Source organism: Magnusiomyces paraingens, assembly GCF_902498895.1.
Source record: "Magnusiomyces paraingens strain CBS 517.90 genome assembly, contig: contig4, whole genome shotgun sequence".
NCBI lineage: Eukaryota > Fungi > Ascomycota > Dipodascomycetes > Dipodascales > Dipodascaceae > Magnusiomyces > Magnusiomyces paraingens.
This window is the reverse complement of record NW_022474070.1, coordinates 2,429,224-2,452,521: the sequence shown is the minus strand read 5'-3', so window position 1 is coordinate 2,452,521 and position 23,298 is coordinate 2,429,224. Positions and strand designations below refer to the sequence as shown.

Here is a 23,298-nt window from a genome sequence, read left to right as displayed (position 1 = left end):
GATGCTTGATGCTTGATGCTTGTTATTGCCAGGTTGTGACGATTGAGAGGTTGAAAAAAAAAAAATTAAAAAAAAAAAAATAAATAAATAAAAAACGTGGTGGTAGTGGTTGACTTAAAAAAAAAAAAAAAAAAAATCAGTGTGTGTTTCCTCCCAACAAAAAAAAAAAAATACGCACAGCCGTTATTCAAATATCACGAGCCTCAACTTTACTTCATTTATTTAACACCACCATCAGCTTGCCTCAAACTTATCCTCAACTTTACTTATTATTCAACTTAATTCAACTATTCTCTCTCTATCTACGGAAACTACGAGACCCTGTACCAAACCCAGATCCTCCAGGTTTCGCTCCAGGCCCATTGCCTCCTGAATTAGCCCCACCAGCATTCCCACCCCCAAGAACCGTCCCAAGAAACGTCGCAGGAGTGTCCCCATTCGTTGCAGACCCTCCCGCTGATGACTGCCCACCACTAGCCGGTTCACGGGCCCGAAGTACTGGTCGCCGACCACTTCCAGGCCCTAACGTACCCCGACTCCCTCCACTGGACATTGATGGTGCTGGTGATGCCGATTGTGCGCCTACAACTCCTCCAGCCTTTAGGTACCGACTCGTCACACTCGGTAACCCTCCTGAATTTAATCGGGGCTTGCTTCCACGGCGTTTTGCAGGCCCTTCATCTGTATTCTTATTCTTGTTGTTTTCACCGTAACCTTCACTCATCCCAATCGGCATATGTAGCGGAGACCCCAGGTTCGAAGTGGCTGTGGCTGTTGATGATGTCCCCACACTTGATCCTCCTGGACTTAAACCGGCACCCAGTCCACCTCCACCAAGTTTGCTCAAGCTCAGGCCAAAATCCGCTGCTGCTGTCGCTGCCGCACTGCCAGGCCCATTCAAAGCACTTCCACCGTATGCAAGCCCAGCAACTGCCGCAGTACGATTCCGTGCATCTTGGTGTTTCTGCTGCACTTGTTGAAACTTCTTCACCAAGTCTGGCCACTTGACATCGTAAATAGGATTTGCTCCGGAAGTCAACCTACTCAACGGTTTGCTTGCCCCCCCAGCACCAGTGCTACCAGTACTTCCAGAAGACCGTGTAAGAGTTGACGGCACATGCAAATAACCGATCGACGAAACACTATTGAGACGATTACGCAGGGTTGCAAATGCAGAGGACTGTGGAAGTAGCATCAGAATTCCGTAAAGACACTTGTACAAAAATGGATGTTTTTCTGGCTCCAGAAGTTGTAATCGCAGATGTGTAAACACTGGCGATTCTAATAGCTGAACCAGCTTGTCAATTTGTACCAGCAGAGGAATTGTAATTTCAAACTCAACAATGGTTTGCAACAACATGAATGCATACTCGTATGCTTGAGCTAAAAGGCATAGAGTTAGAGCGGCTGAGGGATTATGACACCAGGATCTAAACAATGCTGTGAAAAAAGATACACCTTCCTTGTTTTGCAAGTTACGCAAACGCATGCGCAACTGCGAAAGCTCCGGAGCGGTCAAAAGAATATTGTTAAGATATTGAACCATCAAACTTGCAAACTCCAAGTCTTCTTCTTCTTTTTCCAAAATTTCTGCAAGAGTCCAGTATATACGTTCTGGCTTGAGACTCTGGCATAATTGGCGGATAATCAAGTTACCTCTTGTTTCTAACAACCGGCGGTCAGTCGAAAAAAGATTTAGCAAGTTCACCATAAAGACGGAAAAATACTCATCATCGGAGTTGTATGAAATCTGTGCAATTAGACGCAAGTCTCGTTTAATGACCTCGTCCGATGGATCAGAAAGCGTTTTGAGTAGTGCTGGGAAAGTTCCGTCATTGATGGCCAGAATACGTTTTGGTACTTTGCGGTGCAGCATAATGAGCCAGTCTAATGCGGCAACTCTGGTTTCTTCCTTTTCATCCAAAAAGTGAAGCGTCAAGGCATTCACCATGGCGGGGTAATCCAACTTGGAGAAACGTAAATGTTTTTCACTATCTTCATGATCCACACTTGTCCCATTCTCCAAATCAAGAGTATCTGGTAACGACATGATCAAAGCAAGAAGTTTCTGGTTAACTTTTTCAGCAGCCTTGCGCAAGTCGGTACCATCATAGGCCATGGTTGGCAGTAAAACAGAAAGAAATCTGGGGCCATATGGCAAAATACTTTCTGGCGAAATATCTAAAAAGGTTTCGACCCAGCGCAAAACCACAATTTGGATTTCCTCGACAGATGAGTCCAAGTGAGAAATTAAAATTTCAATAATTTTTTCAAACTCAATTGCCACATCCTGACCCGGGATATAAAACCCCTCATTTTCTTCATCTTCATCGTACTCTTCTTCGTCTTCGTCTTCAACTGCAACCTCGTCAGAATCAACAGAAGAAGGCGCTTCAGATGCGGGATTATAAGCTGGCACCTCTGGTTCGGGCTCTTCCTTAGGCTCTGGTTCAGATTCGTCCTTTTTGGGTGCAACACGTGCATCGATCGAAGCAACGTGCTCGCTCACACTACGGTTGCGGGCATGTGTCGTTTTAAGGTCAATAGTTAAAGGGCTACCATCAACTGTGGCACTTTTGTCCATAGCAGGTGCTTCTGATTCTTCTGCCGTGGGTTCTTTAGCAGACTCATCAGCAGGAGTCTCCTTTGCTTCTTCAGGTTTAGGTGCTTCTAAAGTTTCTGGTGATGATGCTGCTGCGGCTGCCACTGCTACTGCTGTTTCACTAGAAGCAATAGTAGTAGCAGAAATAGAAGCAGCATCAGCATCAGCAGCAGCCGCAGCCGCAGCCGCAGCAGCTTCGTCTGCGGCAGCTTTTGCCTTTAACGCCGCTTCTGCAGCAGCAGCGGCAGCCACTGCGGCCTCTGCATTTCGCCTCCGAATCTGTTTTCTCATTAAGATTCTTTCATTGTTTTCTTGCACGGTTCTTTTAATGTCAGTGATGCGCCGGATTTCCTGTAAAAAGTTGTCCAGCACGGCGTGGGTAGCCACTCGCACGCCGCTTGTGGGGTCGTTTAAAAAGTTTATCAGGCCGCCCAGAAATGCAGGCAAGTATGAGACTAGTTCAAGGTCTGGAATCGAGTCCAGCAGCACGATCCACGAGACCAAAAAGGTTCGCGCGGCAGGGTTAATGACATAGATACGCTCCATCAGTAATGGTATAAACTTGGGGAGTGAAAATGCGGTATGGCGGGAATCGAAACCGGCATGTTTATCGGCTTGTGGGGGCTCGTTTGCAATCACGTACTGATTTGGGTCGCTGCTTTCGACTTGAGCTGGAATGATTTCTGGAGGGCCCTCGGTTACAACTGAGACGTAAGTCGCTGCCTTTTCGGCAACAATATCTTTAATGAGTCGGTTAAGTAGGTCGGCACCCTTTTGAACCGACTCGTCTGTATCAGCAGCCAACTTGCAGAGAGCGTCAAACAGCTCATTGAAATATGGAAGAATTTCGCCCTTGGCCACTTTGGCGATATTGTACATACTTTCGCAAGCATAATAGCGCACTCGGGCGTCCTGGTCGCCAAAACAGGCAAGCACCGGGTGTACAATGTCGTCAAGATAGTTACTGACCTCGTGTTGTCCCAGTGCAATGGCTGCAGCTGCAAGACCAATGAGACCACCATTACGCGCGTTTGGGTTGTGGATGGAATATGCAAAGTCTCTACTGAGCTGAGTTATGATGGTGTCTATTTTCACTTTATCTCCGTCTTCCAGGCAGTTTCGAATGACTTGTTCGAGTTCGACTGCGGAGGACTTCCGCTTGTCATAGAGCTTATCACCAAGCCCTTTTAGTATGTCCTTGTCTTCCCATTGACGTTAATTGTGGATTTTCAAGTAGACTCCAAAAGCACTCACCCATTGTATGCTGGAGGAATTTCCGTGATGTTGGTTGTGGTGTTAGAAAAAAAAAAAAAAAAAAAAAAAACAAAAAAAAAAGGGATTTAAAAAGGCGCCTATTAAATGCGGCCATGGCTGCACAATCGGGTGTTGCTCAACTACTGATAAACTCTATAAACTATTAAGTTACAACAAAACTCATAAGACATCATAAATATATATTTTTTTATTTCATCATCATCATCATCAATCATCCATTTCTATTGTGTATTGCAATTATCTTCATCGCCCAGGTTTTCCAGACCCAAGTCAAGGTTAGGAAGAATACTCGAGTGTAAATCTGTCATCAGGTCTGGTGGCGGGTTGCCTGAGTTTTGCATAATTTGCATCCGTTCTGTAATGTATGATTTGTGTGCAGGATTGTTATCGCTATAATCCGAAGTCTCAAACTTAACCACCATCTCACGGACGGCCGTGTACTGCAGAGTGTACCGGTCCAAATCTTCCTTAGATACTTTGCTGGAATTGTCTTTAATCCATGCGGGGTACTTTTCATTGAGCTCTTTGATGGGCTCGTACAAAATATCCTTGGACGCCATACTGTCGAGAATCTCCTCAAACATCTTTAAAATATCGCCCTCACCAGCTGGTGCAGATCCAGCAGTAGTATTGCCCATGGCAGACTCGAGTTCCTTCAACATTTTCGCCATAAAGTCATCAGTCTCGCTATTTTTCACCGATTCGTCAATTTCTTGCTTCGACTCGTTTAGTCGATTCATTGTTTGATTAATTGTGTCTTGAAAACTGGCGGGCTTAGCAGCTGTTGTAGCCTTAGGTGCAGTCTCTGGTTTGGAAGCAGCAGAAGCAGCAGGTGCAGCAGGTGCAGCTGCCGCCTCGGTGGCCATGGCTCCAGCCAGTTCTTCCATCATTTTCTGAAACTGTTCTTGGGCTTCTGGCGATTCTTCAAGTTCCTTTATCAGCGAATCCATACCCAGATTGATTTTCGAAGCAAACTCAGCCTCTAGATCGTCTACTGAAGCAGAAGCAGAAGCAGCAGAATCAGCGGTAGTAGCAGTAGCGGCAGCAGCCGGTGTTGTTGATGAAGGCTTTTGTTCTTTAACCGGGGCCTCCTTCTCAGCCGCGGGGGCGGGTGGGGTAGGTGTTACAGGTGCCACCACTGGTTTTACTGGAGCAGAGTCCTCGAATTCATCAAGGAAATCTAAAAAAAAAAAAAAAACAAAGGTTAGAACGGTATATAAAGAGCAGACTATGGACTTACCATCGAGATCTTCCAATTCGTCGTCATAATCTTTGGACATTTTTTTATGGGTTATTTATTTATTTATATTGATGGGAATCTTCTGGTTGGTTTGGTTAAGAAGAAATAAAAAAATAAAAAAATAAAAAAAAAACGACGAGATTTTAATCAGCCGAGGTTTGATTCTCAATTAAGTCACGTGAACAATTACCCTACCGATAACACAACCCTAACCCAATCTATGTAATTAGTTTCTTTTGTAAACAAATGCAAAACCTCCCAATTTCAATCAATCAATCAATCAGTCAATCAATCAATCAATCAATCAATCAATCAATCAATCAAACAGAACAAACAAAAACCCATTTGGAACTTTTGAAATATCTTTCAAATAATCTAAAGTAATCTAAAAAAAAAAAAATGTCGTCCCTCTGCTTAAATAGACTTCAAGAAGAAAGGTAAGGTTATAAAAGCATTATTATTATCATTTTTCATTTTTATTTCTATTAACGCGTACTAGAAAACAATGGCGAAAAGACCACCCGTTTGGCTTCTTCGCCAAACCAAGTAAAACCAGCGATGGCAAACTTGATCTTATGACATGGAATGTTGGCATTCCAGGCAAGGCTGGAACGATATGGGAAGGTGCGACTTACCCTCTGACAATAGTCTTTACAAACGAGTACCCGACCAAGCCTCCCAAGTGTCGCTTTGACGCCAACTTTTGGCACCCTAACGTGTACCCCTCGGGCACTGTGTGCTTGAGTATATTGAACGAAGACGAGGACTGGCGACCAGCTCTTACCATGAAGCAGATTCTTCTTGGTATCCAGGAACTGCTTGATACCCCCAATCTTGATTCGCCGGCGCAGGCAGACGCGTTCCACACATACAAGAAAAATAGAGCTCTCTATGAAGACAAGGTCCGGGATCAAGCTAAGAAGTATGCTAAATAGATAGGAAAAAAAAGAAAGAAAAAAAGAAAAAAAGAAATAAATAAAAAAAAAAAGGAAAATAACGTTTGTCTTTCATTTGTAGTTTTAAAATTCAAAGGGTTTTGTTGAATGTACTTTGAGCCTTGAAGTGTTTTATTTTATTTTTTTATTTTGTATGCGGACTTTATGTTTCGGAACTCTTCTTCACACCAAAATGTCCTCCAACTGGGCCAAAGATTTTAATCTCCAGCCAAAGTCCCAGACAATCAAGGTATATATGCCTTTTTTTTTTTCCTTTTCTTATCAAAGAGTATTTGTCTAATTTTTTCTAGGATCTCAGTTATGCGCAGGATCAGTTTGCCAACCAGGAACAGCACTCCAAAAACCTCCAAAAGGTATGGGTTTAGAAGGTATAATATATATCTTTGCCACTAACCGTTTGATTTCCCAAAGAACCTTGAAAATCTCTTTCAAGATTCAGCAAAACTGCGTAAAAAGTATGTACTATTCATCATATATACTAAAACTACAAAAAAAAAAAATCACATCATACTCACAATCCCATAGAACTGAATCTTTAGCTGCTTCGCTTCAGCAGTCAATTCCAAAAGCTCATAGCTCGCTTGCTCAAATTAAGGCCCCGACTGGCGCAATCTTGTCTTCGCCATCAACGCCCACCTTTTCGCCACAAACGCGCAAGCGTCGAACAAATAGTTCTAGTACTGTCGCCAGTAACGCAACGTCAACAACTCAGTAATATATTCATATATATATATATAATTTTTTTTTTTTTTTGAGGGAGGGAGGAAACCTACATTTACGTAAATAATAATAAATCAAGTCACACACAATTACACACAGAGAAAAAAACTAGTAATAGCACAAAAAACAAATCAAAAGGAAATGAAAAAAAGGAAAAACTTGCTAGGCCACAGAGGGCGGTTGGGGTGGCTGCTTGAGCCCGGGAGGAGGAGGTGGCGGTGGTCGGCGCATAGAGTTGTTGATGCCTGGTGGAGGAGGAGGAGGAGGTGGTGGTGGAGGTGTTGCAAACGAAGCTACTGCGTTATTCGAATGATGATATCCCATACTGGTTTGCATCGACGATCCTGCAAAATAAGGATCTGGAGAAGGCGAGTTTTGGTCCAAATGTGGCGAAGGATAAGCATACTTTTCAGGACTGTTGTATTGCTGCTGTTGATAATTGTCGCGTGGAGGAGACCGAAACTTAGTATTGGCATTGTTACTGTTAGTATTGAACCGTTTGTTGTTATTGTTGTTATTGATATTGTTGTTACTGCGTGGCCGAAGATTCCCATTTTGACGTTGCAAACGGTACCGCTCTTCAATCTGCTCTGAAACAGAATCAATCAGATTTTCACAGAGCTCGCGCGCTTGCTGAAGCTTTACAGCATCATAGCCCATCACATGAAGATACATTTGAGTTTCTTCCTCGCGGCCAGTCTCGCGCTCAACAAACCCTGAGCCCTTGCCCTTGATTTGTACCCGACATTCTGTCTCATTTTGAATATGTTTAACATTCTGGCCACCGGGACCCACAATGTATCCACGCACATGAAAGAGATCGTATCCATCCAAGTCAATCGGCACCCGCAATTCTTCAGGCCGCCGCCGCCCAAACCCATTACCGCTACCACTATTAAATGATGCAGGCTGTGTCGGTGTCTTGAATGGAGTGCTATTGCTGTTATCGCCTGAATCCCCAGCTGCCTCACCTTGTCCTACAGCCGGTTCTTCCGCAACTTGCTGGTCTTTCCGTCGCAACCGGCGTTCATCTACAAGACTGCCCATATCTTGGTTAATTAGCTCTTGCACTTTATTCATTCCCAATCGTAGCGTCTCTTCGTCATAAGCTTCAATCACTAGATGTAACGGAGGAATGAGATCTGAAGCCATCGACCGTTCAGGGTAGTAACGACCTCTTGTTGTTACAACCGCTCCTGTTTCATTGAGAATCATACTTTGTGTTTCACCCTTTGTTAACAAAAACTTGTTTCGAATGTCGTTAATGTCCACCTGCTCAGAAAACTTTTTTTTCCCAGACGCTGTTAAAACTACCTCAGCTTCCTTCTTGACTGCTGCTGGTGCCTCTTGCTTATTGATACTAACGGCTGGTGGGGTGGACATTCTGGCTGGAGACTGTGACCCAAGACGTTTTACTTCTTCAACCTTGGCGGCAATCTGCGCATTGATTTTGGCTGCTGCTGCTGCGGCAATCGCTCGAGGATCAGGTTTTGTAATGGTTTTAGTAGTGGTGTTAGTACTGTTTTCTTGACTATCCCATCTTTTGTGGCGTTCAGACCTACTGTTGTGTTTATCCCGACTGCTTCTGTCGTAGTCTCGGCTGCGTTCACGGTCACGGTCGCGGTCACGGTCACGATCACGGTCACGATCACGTTCTCGTTCACGCTCTCTTTCATGGTCACGGTCGCGGTCGCGTTCACGGTCATGTCGTCGGTCTTTACTATCTCTGTTGCTGCGGTGTCGCGAACTTTCGTGGTGGTCGCGTTCCGGTGACCTGGACCTATCTCTGTTACTTTTTTTAGATGATTCTTTTGAATCCCAACGACCCATTTTTAGATATAGATATTATTAAAAAAACAAAAAAAAAGGTTTTTAATATTTAGGAAAAAAACGGTAAAAAGGTTGATTATTTAGCTGAAAGTTTTTTTTTAACGAGAATAAAGAATTTTTGTAAATATAAGAATAAAAACCAACCTATCTTTTTTTTTTTTTTTTTGGTAGGGACACAAGGAATATATAAAAAGAATTCCTAGACCACTTTCATTCACGTAATTTATATATCTTTAAAAGAAATATCCGATTTAAAAAAGAATAAAAAAAACAAAAATGTTTCTGAAGATTTTTATTCAAACTTTTTTGTTTTAAAATCGCAAAACCATCCAAAAACTTTAAGATTGAAATGCTCAAAGACAAACCAAAAATAAAAATAAAAATAAAAAAACTTTCCAAGGAATTTTTTTTTTAAATTTTTTTTTTTGGAGGCTCCACATTAGGCAAAAACCCTAACATCATGCGGCACAACCACCGAGCGAGGCATTTGAATGGTAGAAGAAAATGGGCATTATCGTGATGAAATGCAAAAAAAACAATAGCATAATGGCATTATTATATCAATTTCAATTCAAAAAATGAAAATAAAAATAAAAGGCCATTTTAACATTAATTTTAAAACATAAAAGTCTTGAAATTTTATGTTGTAAAAGAGATCGCTGATTTTTTTTTTACAAAAGAAAAGTAAAAATAATGGAAAGAATTATCAACGTTCATCATCTTGTTTGTCTCTGAAACAAATGCTTTCGTAGGTACCGGAGCCAAATATCTACGTATCTGTAGATAAGAACTTTTTTTTTTTTGAATACCAAAAATACCAAAATAAAAAAAAATTCTATTAATTTTCCTTGACTTTCAACTAGTTTTATGTCGCAGAGAATTGAATTAACATTTGAATGCGTTTAAAATTATGAATATTCAACAATTGTTATATTCAAAGACATTAGATGGCGAAACCATTTTCCTACAAAAAAAAAAACAAATAAATATTAAAAATATAAACTTTTTTACATTTAATGGCTCCGGATACAAATTGAAAGAGCAAAACAAGATAAAAGAATTTAAATGAAAGAAAGCTTTAAGAAATGTCTTTTTTTGAAAACCTGTTTTAAGAACGTTACACAGTTGAATAGATCAAATAACCATTAAATACAACATATTGTAACAAAGTTGTCACAGATCTTTGTAACTTCCACCCACCCTCATATATGCTGTCATTTTTCTCCCCTCCAAAATCAGCCCTTTGAAAGATTTCGCTGGCACCAAGCAAACAAGTTTAAGTCCAAAGAACTTTACACCTCAATCCTGCTCTATACCTTTGCAAGTTGACAAGATATACGATATCCAAAAAGATGCCAGATCTTACTTCGGTATACGTTGAAATTGTTAAGCAAAAGCAAGAAGCTTTGCCACCAGCTGATCGTGAAAAAGTCTTGCTCAGCCAGACTTCCAAAATTCACAACAAACAACTTCAGCAAAAAACTGACATCTTTACACAGGAATGCCTCAGCGTGGTAAGTTTATACAATAATAAACTGTTTCATTAAATAAATAAATAAATTTATTTATTAATTTTTTTTTATTTAAGAACGAAACAATTAAGCAACTGAAACATTCAATCGAAACCATTCGCCCCGCGTACCTGGCCTCGTCCAGTCGAGCCATGCGAGGCGGCAGCAACACTAGCATTCTCGGGAAGTACCGAGCAGGTCTCGGTGCTTTGGGCTCTGGAGGTCCACCTCCGGTGTCCTTGACAGAAAAAGAACGCGACGATTTTGACTACGAAGCACGTATGGTGATTCAAAAAACAATGGCGCGGATACGACATCTCGAAGATCTCGAGCAACAGCGGATTGCACGCGAAACAGCTCGTGGTGCCGCTTCAATCACACGAAAGCTTCTGGCACTTGGTGGAGGTAATGCAGTAATTAATGAAGAAGATCAGGCTGGCAAAACACTTGCTCTTCATCGTGCAGGCATGCTGTGGTACCTTAACGAGGCACTCAAGGAAGTTTCAGCAAAACATGCGTCACAACAAGAAATACGGCTGAGCCGGCAGCTTGAAAAAACTAAAAACGCTTTGCATACAGTTTCTGATAATGACTATCCTACCCCAGTTTCGCGGACTGGTACTCCAAACATTGCTGGTTCAGGATCGACGTTACCGTTTGATGGAAGTTCCACTTCGCTAGCAACATCCAGTATTAACTTTGATACCACTACAGACGAAATGCCTGAGGCGTTGCGCGAACTGACACCGCAACAAATCACAGCTTTGGAAAGTGAAAACAGCGCGCTTATGGACGAACTGGAACTGTCACTCAACAAGGCCAAAGCTGCTGAAAAGTCTCTGATGGAAATCTCCCAGCTCCAATCTTCGCTGGCTGCTCATCTGTCAACCCAGCATGATCATATTCAAAACCTGCTCAATGAATCCGCACAGGTCCATGAAGATATTCTTCAAGCTAATAAACAGCTTGACAATGCAAAGGCTCGTAATCGACGTGCATCCAAACTTATCATTACTGCTTCACTTATTCTTGCATTTTTATTACTTTTTTATGATTACTTATTGTCTTAGCGTCCGGCGTTTATTTGTAAATTTATAAAGAAAAAAAAAATCAAACAAAATCATTAATGTACGTGTCTTCTGGGTCTGCTAGACTGGTTAGAATAACCAGACTCTGACGATGTGTCTTGATAAATCACACTTTCGCAATCAAGAGTACTGGAACGTGATACAATAGGCGTCAACGCCTCTGATTCTGAGTCTCCATTGGGGTTCTCATGTAAGCCATGGCTTGAAGATTCCAAGGTTACACTGCTTGGACAGCTGTAGACCAACGAGGGTTCGGAAGAAAGAGCTGCATCCATGTTTTGGATATTCTGCGCCGCAGAAGTGTCAGCAGTAGTCCCCGCCAAGATGGAAGCCCCAGCCATTGGCTGATAGTTAAGCCCACCCATATTGTCACGCAGCTGTCTTTCATACTCTTGGAAATCCGTCAATCCGTTATTTGAAGTAGGTGGGACACGCACGTTTTGCCATGAGGAGGATAGGGATGCCACGGACCCGGATAAAATCGAGCTCGATACGCTGACCTCGCTGGTCAAGCTATTGCGCCGGGAAAACTGTGGTGTGTAAGTCTTATCGTTACCAATAGGGATTTTGGGAGGAAGCGACGGAGGCTCGTCATCATCATCTTCATCTTCAGGTGTCTTAAAGGCATCTGCAAATGGATTATTTGAAGAAGATGACGATGTCATAAGAGATGGCACCACTGTATGATACGAAGTTTCAACAGATGTGGAGCCGCTTTTGCGTCTTCTAATCTCGCGCTCGAGATACTCCAATGGAATGTTTTCCAAAATCTTTGTGTGAGTTGGTGGCGCATATATGTCTTCATCACCATCCTCAGTAAAATAATCGGGAGCATCAAAGTTTCCAGGCACGCCCTCGCCAGCGGGGCGTGCAAAGCCAGATGACGAGGCTTGTTGGTGAGTAGAACGACCAGCGTGAAAGGATCCGCTCTCCGGACCTAGTCTGCGACGCAGTGACTCAAAATCGCGGCCCGCGTCACTGCCCTTTAAGGACGTAGGCGTAGTGCATCCCGATGAAGATGGTGTAGGCATGCGGCCCGTGTAATAACCCTCTGGGTTCAAAAATGCTCGTTTTTCATCTTCAGCAGAAGAGGACGAAGAAAAAGAAGAAGAAGAAGAAGAAGATTTGTTAGAGACGGCAGTCATTGGAGGTTCTTTGTGCTTTGAAGATGTAAAGATCTTTTCACGCAAAATGCGCCCAGTATCATCAACCTCGCGTATCACAAACTCGTTAGCAGACTGCATTTTGACTTGAATCTGGGCCTTCTTATTGAGCAAGAAATTCTTGACTTCTACAAGCACCTCATCTACAAGCTCCGGGTTTTTATAGAGAAATACTGCAATTCCCACAAAAGAAGTTGCTGCAAGACCAGCAAGTATGGGGACTGAAAAAAAAAAAGGTTAGCTGATTAGAATTTTTTTTTTATCTTAAACTTGTGGCAAAAAAAAACTTACCATAAACTGGCATTTTATTTGAATATAATAGTTTTTTTATTTAAATAAATAAATTAAAAAAAATGAATAAATAAAATAGAATATCTTGGTTTAAAAAAGAAAAAAAAATTCAAGAAAGAAAAGATAGAGAAAGAAAAAAAAAAAAAAAAAAATTCAAGAAAGAGATCCCGTGCAAAGTTTATGGAAGATATTTTTTTTTTTTTTTTTGGTCTATATGAGTAATTTACCACCAGGGGGAAAAAAAAACTACATAGCCATGCCATTCTAACGCAAGAAATTATTTTAACAAAGAACTTAAACCCAGATATAATTAACAAAAAAAAAAAAAAAAATGAAATCCCCGCCTTTTGACTTTTTTTTTTTTTTACTTTAAATTAATGAGCTCTTTAGAATTAAATCAATAAACACCTTTCTTACTACTTCTACATTTTATCATTAGCATTCCCCCACTAAATTTAATCAGTAAACTTGAAGCTTCCTGATGCCATCGTGATGGTTCCACCACGGTAGCTACCCTTCTTCATCTTATTCTTGTTTTTGGTAAAATCCTTGCCACGAACCTTGCTAAGCTTGTCGTTGGCCTTCTCGCCCCATGTACCAGCGGCTCCCTTGTAGGTATTGTCTTTCAAAATGTCATTATCAAATGCAACCTTGCTCCGGTCAATGCGCGAAAAGTAGCGGCGCTCATTGTTGTTGTGCTCTTCGGTCTTGGCCTTCTTGGTCTCAGGCTCAGCAGAGCTAGAATCCTCCTCGTTGGATCGCTTCTTGGAAACAGGTTCCTCGACAGACTCCTTAGATGATTCTTCACTACTTGTGCTCTTGCCCTCGCTCTCGTCATCCGAACTGTCAGAATCAGAATCAGAGCCCGAGTCTGAGTCAGAATCGTCAGAGCTATCAGAGCTATCGGAGCTATCGGAGCTATCGGAACTGTCAGAACTATCAGAGCTATCGGAACTAGAGCTTGATTCTTCTTTCTTGTTTTCTTTATTATCGTTGTCGGAACTAGAGCTTTCAGAGCTAGATTCAACCTTCTTTTCATTTTCATCCTCATCATCACTTTCGCTGTCTGAGCTGTCGCTATCAGAGCTGTCGCTATCAGAACTAGATTCAGCCTTCTTTTCTTCCTTCTTTTCATCCTCATCATCACTGTCACTATCGCTGTCAGAGCTGTCGCTATCAGAGCTGTCGCTATCAGAGCTGTCGCTATCAGAGCTGTCGCTATCAGAGCTGTCGCTATCAGAGCTGTCGCTATCAGAGCTGTCGCTATCAGAGCTGTCGCTATCAGAACTAGATTCAGCCTTCTTTTCTTCCTTCTTTTCCTCCTCCTCATCACTGTCGCTGTCAGAGCTGTCGCTATCAGAGCTGTCGCTGTCAGAGCTAGATTCAGCCTTCTTTTCTTCCTTCTTTTCCTCCTCATCATCACTGTCAGAGCTATCGCTGTCAGAGCTATCGCTGTCAGAGCTATCGCTGTCAGAGCTGTCGCTGTCAGAGCTGTCGCTATCGGAGCCCGATTCAGACTTCTTCTCTTCATTCTCTTTTGGCTTTTTATCGTCTTCAGAGCTAGAGCTTTCAGAGCCAGAATCTTCTTTTTTATTTTCCTTTTCTTTCTTTTCACTTTCGTTATCAGAATCAGAATCAGAATCAGAATCAGAATCAGAATCAGAATCAGAATCAGAATCAGAATCAGAATCAGATGAAGAGGAAGAGTCAGAATCAGAGTCAGAATCAGAGCTAGAGCTGGAGCTAGAGCTGGAGCTATCGGAGCTGGAGCTATCAGAGCTGGAGCTATCAGAGCTGGAACTAGAGCTGGAACTAGAGCTAGAGCCGCTAGAGCTAGATTCTTTTTTGTCTTCTTTTTCATCGTCACTATCGGAATCGGAATCAGAGTCAGAATCAGAATCAGAATCGGAGCTGGAGCTATCGGAGCTAGAGTTGTCAGAACTAGACTCGCTCTTCTTCTCTTCCTTCTTCTCATCATCATCACTGTCCGAACTAGAGCTGTCAGAACTAGATTCAGCCTTCTTTTCTTCCTCATCATCACTGTCGCTGTCGCTGTCGCTGTCGCTGTCGCTGTCGCTGTCGCTGTCGCTGTCGCTGTCGCTGTCGCTGTCGCTGTCGCTGTCGCTGTCGCTGTCAGAGCTGGATTCCTCCTTCTTAGTTTCCTTTTCCTTTTCCTTTTCCTTTTCATCATCCTTCATTTCTTCATCATCGCTGTCAGAATCAGAATCGGAGCTATCAGAATCGGAGCTATCGGAGCTATCAGAGCTGTCACTGTCAGAACTCGACTCTTCCTTCTTCTCTTCCTCAGCGTCCTTCATCTCAACATCGCCATCTTCATCAGAGCTAGATTCTGAGGAGGAATCAGAAGAAGAATCAGAAGAAGAGGAATCAGAGCTAGAGTCAGAGCTTTCTTTGCCCTCAACAGAACTCTCACCAGCTGTTACAGAGCTATCATCCTTAGGTTCATCCTTTTTCCAAGAAAAAAAGATAGTTTCTAAGGAAGCACCTTTGTGCGAATTTTTCTTATAAACAAGTTTGGCTTTCCCACCAAACTCTTTGGCTGCGTTGTCGTAGCCGTTTCGGCCCAGATAGTCCAAAACGGCACTAATAAGCTCGGGGGCATTAGAATCAACAACTAATGAAGACATTGTAATGGTATATATTTCTTATTTTTCCCTTCGGTTTTCTATTGAAAGAAAAAAAAAACAAGAAAATAAATGGAAATTTGTATTCGTCAAAATAGTACTTTGTACTATATCTGGAAGTTGAAAAGAAAAGGGAGAGAGAAAAAAAAAAAAAAAAAAAGAGGGCCAAGGAGGACGTGAAAAACTTTTTTTTTCTGACCCAAAAGAAGAACAAAAAATTTTCAAGCCGCACTAAAACATGTAATATATTACATAATCCAATTATTTTTCAGTTTATCATTGCCAAAACTTTTGAATATCAAATTTCAACTCTACCATCTTGTGGTGAATTCTTTTTATATATTCTCTTCATTAACACCAATAAACTCCAATTTAAAGAAGTTTTGTTTAACCAAATAATATTGCTAATTATTTTAAAAAAAATTTTTTTTTCTCTGCTGATAAATAAATATATATATAAAAAGAAAACAAATCTTATTAAAAACATGGGATTTGCACTACCATTCTGTAACCAATCTCAAAAATATGGCTCATCCAAAAACCCTGACTGTTTCATACCTCTTTGCAAGAAAACCCAAAAATTTAACATTTCAAACTGCAGCTCTAGTAATCCTGATAAGACTGTTGATGTTACCAATTCTTGTGGAGAAGTTGTGTATCGCTTTGAAAAGATTCTCAATGGAGGAATACCAAACAATTTTGTAACAAAATGGGTACTCGTGGATACCAACTCCCTGAATCAAGTGGCTGCAGTCAACATGACACCCTTCAAAACATGCATAGAAGTGGAAGATATTATAAGAAAAGTGGTAAACAAAGTTCAAATTAAAGCTAAAGGAAAATACAAACAATTCAAGTTACCATTTTGCTGTGGAAGCCAAGAAAATCAAGGAATGGACCCCAATGTGGCTGCCACTGCAAAGCAAATTTACCGATGGTCAACCAAAAAATACCACTTAGAACGGATTTTAAATGCAGCTTGTTCAATATACCCTTCTCCAAATGTTGTTGTGGCACCGACCCAACCCAAAAAACGAAAATGCCCCAGAAGAGAGATTATTGGCAAGTGCAAGCCAATCAGTACACAGCCAATGAATTTTGAGCTAGATTTAGATTTGAAAAAAGTTGAATTACCTCAAGCATTGGCTAGTGCTTTTGTCACCATTTTATTAAGCTGGGGGAAACAAAAGGCTATGAAAATGATACCAATCCCACTTGATGGTCTGGATAGTCAAGGAGGAAGTTGCCCAAACAGTCAAATTAACAGTCAAAGTAGCAGCAGAGCAACAAGTGCTGGAAGTATAATGAGCGCAATTACTACAGGAAGTGCGTCTAGTGTTACAAGTGCAGTAAGTACACCCAGCATGACTAGTGCTGCAAGCATGTCCAGTGCTACCAGCTCTTGCTCAAGACAATCAGGGCAACAATCAGGTCAGCAATCGGGCCAGTTGAAGTCTTGTTTAGTGAAGAAGTTTAAAGGTGGAATGAAAAAAAACAAATGTCCATTACACAAAAGTGGGAGTAACAAGAAAAAATGTTGCTTTGTACACAAAGTGAAAGGTGGAATCAAAGGAAAATGCCCGATGCATAAAAAGCAAAGCAAGTCATGTTGTTTGACACACAAGTTAAAGGGAGGTTTAAAAAAAAAGTGTCCTTTGCACAAGGGGCAATCAACCAAAAAAAAGTGTTGCATTTTATTACCTAAAAAACCTGGAAAAAGATGTCCATTACACAAAAAGTCTGACAAGTCGTGCTGTATGCTCCATAAAATGAAGGGAAGTATGAAGGGTGGTGTGAATGTTAGCATGAAGGGAAGCATAAAGAAAAAGTGTCCTTTACACAAAGGCTCTCAAAACAAAAAATGTTGTATTTCTCAAGGATTGAAAGGTGGATTTATGAGTGGAGGAAAGTGTCCTTTACATAAAGGATCCAACAAATCTTGTTGTTTTTTTCACAAGCTTACTGGGAGTTTTAAGGGGAAATTTGGCAGCAAATGCAAAAAATCACAGAGCAAAAATGGAAGTATTTTGAATGGAAACCTTTTCCAAAATCCACTTGAACAAATTATTGGTGATAGAAGTCAACTTCAAAGATACCTAGGGGGAGCTGGGTTTTACAATTACCAAGTTGATCAGGGAAGCCACAACGTCACATTTGAAGAAAGACCATTGGGAAAACAGCAGAGGCCTACAATTACAATTAACATTGAGGTTTGTTCGGGAATAGATTGCCCTCAATGCAAACCTATCCACTCTGATTTACCAGTTCCAGTAATTAATACATCTTATGAGGCTGATGTTGTTAAGAAAATTATTAAAAAATCTAGCGATACTCCAGATTTAAGTGATTGTTCTGCTGTAACTTCAGCGTCATCAAAAGATACCTCTGTCGCAACATCAGCAACTTCAATGGTTACATCAGAGGCTGAATCTATACCAGAAACATCTGCCGAAGTAATGTCTGCATCTGATTTAAGAATAACCGATACACTCCATCATCATCATCATCATTATGACCATGACCATGACCATGACCATATGCATTCATCATACCCACAGTCTCAGTTATTTTATCCAATGCAGCCGCCTCCATCTGAATACAATTATGGGTATTCTCAAGCTGAATTACCACAGGCACCGATACCACCACCTGCTCTCACGCACACTACCACTTTAGCAGAAGCTGCTCAAAAAATGCGTGCAGACAAGGCTGCCCAAGAACCTATTACGCCCTCTAATAATGACCAAATGGCTGCTGTTCCGATTGAACACGATCATGCTTCTTCTTTTCATATACCACGGTTTGTACAAGCAGCAGCAACAGCCACACCTTATTTTCAGGCTATGATACCACAAGCTCCGGTTACAGAGCCTATACCTAATACACAGGTCATGCCTGTTGCAGCTCCTGCACAAACACAACTTACCCAACCGCCGTTCCAAGCACCACAACCACCACCGTCACAATCCCTTCCTCAAGTTCTTGTGCCAACTCAATATCAAACACAAACACAAACACAAACTCAAGTGCAATACCCTTTGCAAGGACAAACTCAGATCCAAACCCAAGTTCAATTTTCAGGGGTTGGGTCTAGCCACAATGTTCAAATACCAATTCAATCATCTAATCAACTCACTGACCAAAATAATACACATAATGAGAAGCTGGTAGGACAGGCTTCTGTTCAACCATCTCATTATCAAAATAATATTCAAAATAAAATGCAACAGAATTTTACTCAACAGCATATTCATGATAATTCACAGTATACAGATCATTATCATGTTCAGCCGTACAACCATAGCCTTTTTCAACCTACAGGTTTGCAAGAAACCTTTCCTACTACAACACCAGCTTCAATGGATCCAGAAATTTCTGAGCCTCAATCCTATTATTCAGTTCCTACACAAACTACAGGAATAATGCCATCTCAACTGCAACCACAAACGCAGGTACAGACGCAAGTGCAAGCAGTCATGCCTCAACAAGGATCAATTGCAGTTTCCGTTTCTACACCAGCATCTGCTTCAGGATCTACATTACCACGAGCATCTATAGTTGCACCAGCATCAGCTTCCACTGCGCCCATTAAAGAAGCTCGGCCAACTCCAAGTGTTAGAATTAGAGATGAACCAGAAATTATTCCAGAATCTTATTCTGCCCCACCAAAGCTTGGTCCAAACTTTGTGCGGCATTTGGCAAATGAGATTTCCAATAGCATTGTGCTGAAACAAATGGCACCACAGACAATTCACAATCATATTGGCAATGGTCATAGATATGGATCTTCAAGTGGTAGCAGCAGCTGCAGCAGTAGGGGAAGCAGAGGTAGTGGTAGCGATAAAAGAAGGGCCAAATATGTAGCACCTATGCGATCAGTTTCAAGAAACAGTCGTCAACGGACTCGATCGCCTAATAGAAGTAACTCTTCAAAGTCGGCGAGAAGAGTAGAAGGGAAAAATTCTGGAAAAATTAAAAAAGGCCAAAACAATAAGAAAAAGAAGAAATCAGGGAGTAAGGAGGGTGTGCGTTCATACTTTAATCCATCTGTGAAATTCACAGATACTGAAGATGATGATGAGGATTTCTGTGATGATGAAATGGATGACGAAGATTATGATGAAGATGAAAATGAAGAGTTTTTCTCATCAACATCTTCAGACGAAGATGACGAAGATGACGAAGGAGATGATGATGATGATGTGTGGAATAGTTCAAGCAGCAGCAATTTTGAAGAAGAAAAAAAGAGAAGAACCCCCCACAAAAAGAAATCACAAAAAAATAAAGAAAGCAAATCACGATGCGGAAGTGCAGGAATGTGTCGACGTCCTGAAAGTAGTGGGAGCTCATGCAAGAAAAAATATGGAACATGGAATGGTTCATCTAGCAGAACAACAATTACAACACCAGTAAAATACCCTGCTAAGATTAGTAGAAAATACAATCCTCGCCGTTACGATGGAGGATCAACACGAGGTGGAAGCTCTGGGTGCAGTGAATAAAAAGAAAAAAAAAGAGTAAATAAACCAAATGTAGTTTTCAGTCATAAGTGATATCCAGAATGCAAAGAATAAAATAAAAAAAAGATTGTTTTACCTTCATTCAGATGTATAAACTGCAAGTAGTTAAAAAAGAAAGAAAGACCTAACCCTTACATATTGATGAATTTTGAATGATGTTTTTCATTACTCGTTTCAAATAAATTTTGAAATTGATTCACTAACAGAAAAAAAAATCTAACCCTTACCCTTATAAAATTTTTGACTTTTAAAATAAAATTGCTTTACAAAGGATAAATTTCAATGTGTACTATTTTGAAAATGAAAACCATATATATATGTTAAGGACTATCATTAATAAATACATAAAATGATAGAAATTCATCAAAGGATTTAATTATATAAAAAGATGGTAAAATAGGTTATAACCTATAACCTATTATCCCTAATTAGGGATAGTTACTGAATTCACGTTCCTTAAACAAAATTTAAGTAATAGTTATCTAATCATTATATAAGTTTTTTTCAGTTGTAGCTTTTACGGTTAAATTCCATCAAATCTTTTAAAAAAAAAAAAAAAAAAAAAAAAAAACAACAAATGCCAACAATTTTAAGCAAAAAAAAAAAAAAAATTGCATTTCTATTAAGAAGGTTTTTTATTATTATTATTATTAAATATTGAAATTCTAAAAGATTCTTTAAAGGAAATTATGGCATCATTTATATTTTTTTTATTTTTTTTATTTTTTTAACTTGATGTTTAAAACCTCGTTTTTAGATGGAATGTGAAAAAAAAAAAAAAAAAAAAAAAAAAAAAGCAACGCAGTAGAATCTTCGAGAACTTAAAAAAATGGTTATAAATCACATGACTTTGTTGATTCCTGGAAAGATCTAGCAATTTTTCAGTAAGTGTCGAATGTTCTCGACAAAATTCCTTTAAAACCAAAAACTGTCCGCCACCAGCATATAAAAAGACCAAAAATTCCTGATTCAATTCCTTTTTTTTTTTTCTTTCTTTCTTTCTTTCTTTCTTCTTTTTTTTTTTTTTTTTTCATTAAGATTTTTTTTCCTTTAAACAAAAATCCTACCCAAAACACATATTCAATCACATACACATAAACAATGAGCAAAGCTATTGGTATTGATCTTGGTACCACATACTCCTGTGTGGCCCACTTCGCTAACGACCGTGTCGAAATTATCGCCAACGACCAAGGTAACCGTACTACCCCATCGTTTGTCGCTTTCACCGACACTGAGCGCCTGATTGGTGATGCCGCCAAGAACCAGGCTGCTATGAACCCTGAAAACACAGTCTTTGACGCTAAGCGATTAATTGGTCGCAAGTTCACTGACAATGAGGTTCAGACTGATATCAAGCACTTCCCCTTTAAGGTTATCGACAAGAATGGCAAGCCCGCCATTGAGGTTCAATTCAAGGGTGAGACTAAGGTTTTCCAGCCTGAGGAAATCTCTTCTATGGTCCTCACCAAGATGAAGGAGACTGCTGAGAGTTTCCTTGGCACAAAGGTTTCTGATGCCGTCATTACTGTCCCCGCTTACTTCAACGACTCTCAAAGACAAGCCACCAAGGATGCTGGTTTGATTGCTGGTCTTAACGTTCTCCGTATCATTAACGAGCCTACCGCCGCTGCCATTGCCTATGGTCTCGACAAGGGCGCCAAGGAGGAGCGCAAGGTTCTTATTTTCGATCTTGGTGGTGGTACTTTCGATGTCTCCCTCTTGACCATTGAGGATGGCATTTTCGAAGTCAATGCTACTGCTGGTGACACTCACTTGGGTGGTGAGGATTTCGACAACAGATTGGTCAACCACTTCATTGCTGAGTTCAAGCGCAAGAACAAGAAGGATCTTTCTTCTAACCAGCGTGCTCTTAGACGTCTGAGAACTGCCTGTGAGCGTGCTAAGCGCACTCTTTCTTCTTCTGCTCAGACCTCTATCGAGATTGACTCTCTCTACGAGGGTATCGATTTCTACACTTCCATCACCCGTGCCAGATTCGAGGAGCTTTGTGGTGATCTTTTCAGATCTACCCTTGAGCCCGTCGAGAAGGTTCTCCGTGATGCCAAGATTGACAAGTCTCAGGTCCATGACATTGTCCTTGTTGGTGGTTCTACCCGTATTCCCAAGGTCCAGAAGCTTGTTTCTGACTTCTTCAACGGCAAGGAGCCTTCCAAGGCTATCAACCCTGATGAGGCTGTTGCCTACGGTGCTGCTGTCCAGGCTGCCATCCTTTCTGGTGATACTTCTTCTTCCAAGACCCAGGATCTGTTGCTTCTCGATGTTGCTCCTCTTTCCCTTGGTATTGAGACTGCTGGCGGTGTCATGACCAAGCTCATTCCCCGTAACTCTACCATTCCTACCAAGAAGTCTGAGACCTTCTCTACCTACGCTGACAACCAGCCTGGTGTTCTTATCCAGGTGTACGAGGGTGAGCGTGCTCAGACCAAGGACAACAACCTTCTCGGTAAGTTCGAGCTTTCTGGCATTCCTCCTGCTCCTCGTGGTGTTCCTCAGATTGAGGTTACCTTCGACATTGATGCCAATGGTATCCTGAACGTCTCTGCCGTCGAGAAGGGTACTGGTAAGAGCAGCAAGATTACCATCACCAACGACAAGGGCCGTCTTTCTAAGGAAGACATTGAGCGCATGGTTTCCGAGGCTGAGAAGTACAAGGATGAAGACGAGAAGGAGGCTGGTCGTATTGCTGCCAAGAACGGTCTTGAGTCTTATGCTTACTCTCTTAAGAACACAGTCTCTGAGGAGAAGTTCAAGGAGAAGGTTTCTGAGAGCGACCGTGAGAAGCTTGAGAAGCAGATCACTGAGACTATTGAGTGGCTTGACAGCAACCACACTGCCACTACTGAGGAGTTCACTGACAAGCAGAAGGAGCTTGAGGGTGTTGCTAACCCCATCATGACTACCTTCTACCAGGGTGAGGGTGGTGCTCCCGGCGGTGTTCCCGGTGGCTTCCCCGGTGCTGGTCCTAGCGCTGGTCCTAGCGCTGGTGAGGGTAGCGGCCCCACTGTCGAGGAGGTCGACTAAATATAGACTAAAATTTGTAAATATTCAATTAATTTTTAATTTTAAAATTTGAAGCGTTTTTTTTTATTTGTTTAAAGTCTTTTGAGTTGTGATTATTTTGAATTAAGTCGAATTTTTGTCGAATGGTTGGTTGGTAAGGGGGTTTAAAAAAAAATTGTTTATTTTTTAATTTTAGTATAGATTCCTAAAGGGCTAGGGTTATTATAATAACTGGAACTTCAAGTTAAATAAATCAAATTTTTTTGTTGTTTTAAAATGCCATGGAAGGCGGTTTTCAGTTGATTGCTTTATCATGATAATAATCATTATATATATATATATATATATATATATATATATATTATTGATTAACTTTTTCTCCCCCCAGTTTTCAAGGTTCCAAGGTTCCAAGATTCCAAGATTTCAATATATG

General features: G+C 41.0%; 10 protein-coding genes across 10 annotated transcripts; 5 read left to right on the top strand and 5 right to left on the bottom strand.

Moving 5' to 3' along the window:
- Positions 1–298: 298 nt before the first annotated feature.
- On the bottom strand, positions 299–3,860 carry SAPINGB_P005490 (uncharacterized protein; the record flags this gene model as incomplete). Its single annotated transcript, XM_032000204.1, has 2 exons — positions 299–3,786; positions 3,857–3,860. 2 exons carry the CDS (start codon positions 3,858–3,860, stop codon positions 299–301), a joined length of 3,492 nt encoding a protein of 1,163 aa, XP_031856095.1.
- A 238-nt stretch (positions 3,861–4,098) lies between these two features.
- On the bottom strand, positions 4,099–5,157 carry SAPINGB_P005489 (uncharacterized protein; the record flags this gene model as incomplete). The annotated part of the gene is made up of 2 exons (XM_032000203.1): positions 4,099–5,057; positions 5,118–5,157. The coding sequence occupies 2 exons, from the start codon at positions 5,155–5,157 to the stop codon at positions 4,099–4,101; spliced, it is 999 nt and encodes a 332-aa protein (XP_031856094.1).
- Positions 5,158–5,516: 359 nt separating this feature from the next.
- On the top strand, positions 5,517–6,052 carry SAPINGB_P005488 (uncharacterized protein; the record flags this gene model as incomplete). Its single annotated transcript, XM_032000202.1, has 2 exons — positions 5,517–5,554; positions 5,617–6,052. The coding sequence occupies 2 exons, from the start codon at positions 5,517–5,519 to the stop codon at positions 6,050–6,052; spliced, it is 474 nt and encodes a 157-aa protein (XP_031856093.1).
- Positions 6,053–6,245: 193 nt separating this feature from the next.
- SAPINGB_P005487 (uncharacterized protein) lies at positions 6,246–6,788 on the top strand (the record flags this gene model as incomplete). Its single annotated transcript, XM_032000201.1, has 4 exons — positions 6,246–6,302; positions 6,364–6,426; positions 6,485–6,528; positions 6,599–6,788. The coding sequence occupies 4 exons, from the start codon at positions 6,246–6,248 to the stop codon at positions 6,786–6,788; spliced, it is 354 nt and encodes a 117-aa protein (XP_031856092.1).
- A 167-nt stretch (positions 6,789–6,955) lies between these two features.
- Positions 6,956–8,623, bottom strand: SAPINGB_P005486 (uncharacterized protein; the record flags this gene model as incomplete). Its single annotated transcript, XM_032000200.1, has 1 exon — positions 6,956–8,623. One exon carries the CDS (start codon positions 8,621–8,623, stop codon positions 6,956–6,958), a length of 1,668 nt encoding a protein of 555 aa, XP_031856091.1.
- A 1,352-nt stretch (positions 8,624–9,975) lies between these two features.
- SAPINGB_P005485 (uncharacterized protein) lies at positions 9,976–11,204 on the top strand (the record flags this gene model as incomplete). The annotated part of the gene is made up of 2 exons (XM_032000199.1): positions 9,976–10,137; positions 10,212–11,204. The coding sequence occupies 2 exons, from the start codon at positions 9,976–9,978 to the stop codon at positions 11,202–11,204; spliced, it is 1,155 nt and encodes a 384-aa protein (XP_031856090.1).
- A 53-nt stretch (positions 11,205–11,257) lies between these two features.
- On the bottom strand, positions 11,258–12,689 carry SAPINGB_P005484 (uncharacterized protein; the record flags this gene model as incomplete). The annotated part of the gene is made up of 2 exons (XM_032000198.1): positions 11,258–12,606; positions 12,677–12,689. The coding sequence occupies 2 exons, from the start codon at positions 12,687–12,689 to the stop codon at positions 11,258–11,260; spliced, it is 1,362 nt and encodes a 453-aa protein (XP_031856089.1).
- A 442-nt stretch (positions 12,690–13,131) lies between these two features.
- SAPINGB_P005483 (uncharacterized protein) lies at positions 13,132–15,324 on the bottom strand (the record flags this gene model as incomplete). The annotated part of the gene is made up of 1 exon (XM_032000197.1): positions 13,132–15,324. The coding sequence occupies one exon, from the start codon at positions 15,322–15,324 to the stop codon at positions 13,132–13,134; it is 2,193 nt and encodes a 730-aa protein (XP_031856088.1).
- A 482-nt stretch (positions 15,325–15,806) lies between these two features.
- On the top strand, positions 15,807–19,823 carry SAPINGB_P005482 (uncharacterized protein; the record flags this gene model as incomplete). The annotated part of the gene is made up of 2 exons (XM_032000196.1): positions 15,807–16,670; positions 17,331–19,823. The coding sequence occupies 2 exons, from the start codon at positions 15,807–15,809 to the stop codon at positions 19,821–19,823; spliced, it is 3,357 nt and encodes a 1,118-aa protein (XP_031856087.1).
- Positions 19,824–20,942: 1,119 nt separating this feature from the next.
- Positions 20,943–22,886, top strand: SAPINGB_P005481 (uncharacterized protein; the record flags this gene model as incomplete). Its single annotated transcript, XM_032000195.1, has 1 exon — positions 20,943–22,886. One exon carries the CDS (start codon positions 20,943–20,945, stop codon positions 22,884–22,886), a length of 1,944 nt encoding a protein of 647 aa, XP_031856086.1.
- Positions 22,887–23,298: the final 412 nt, after the last annotated feature.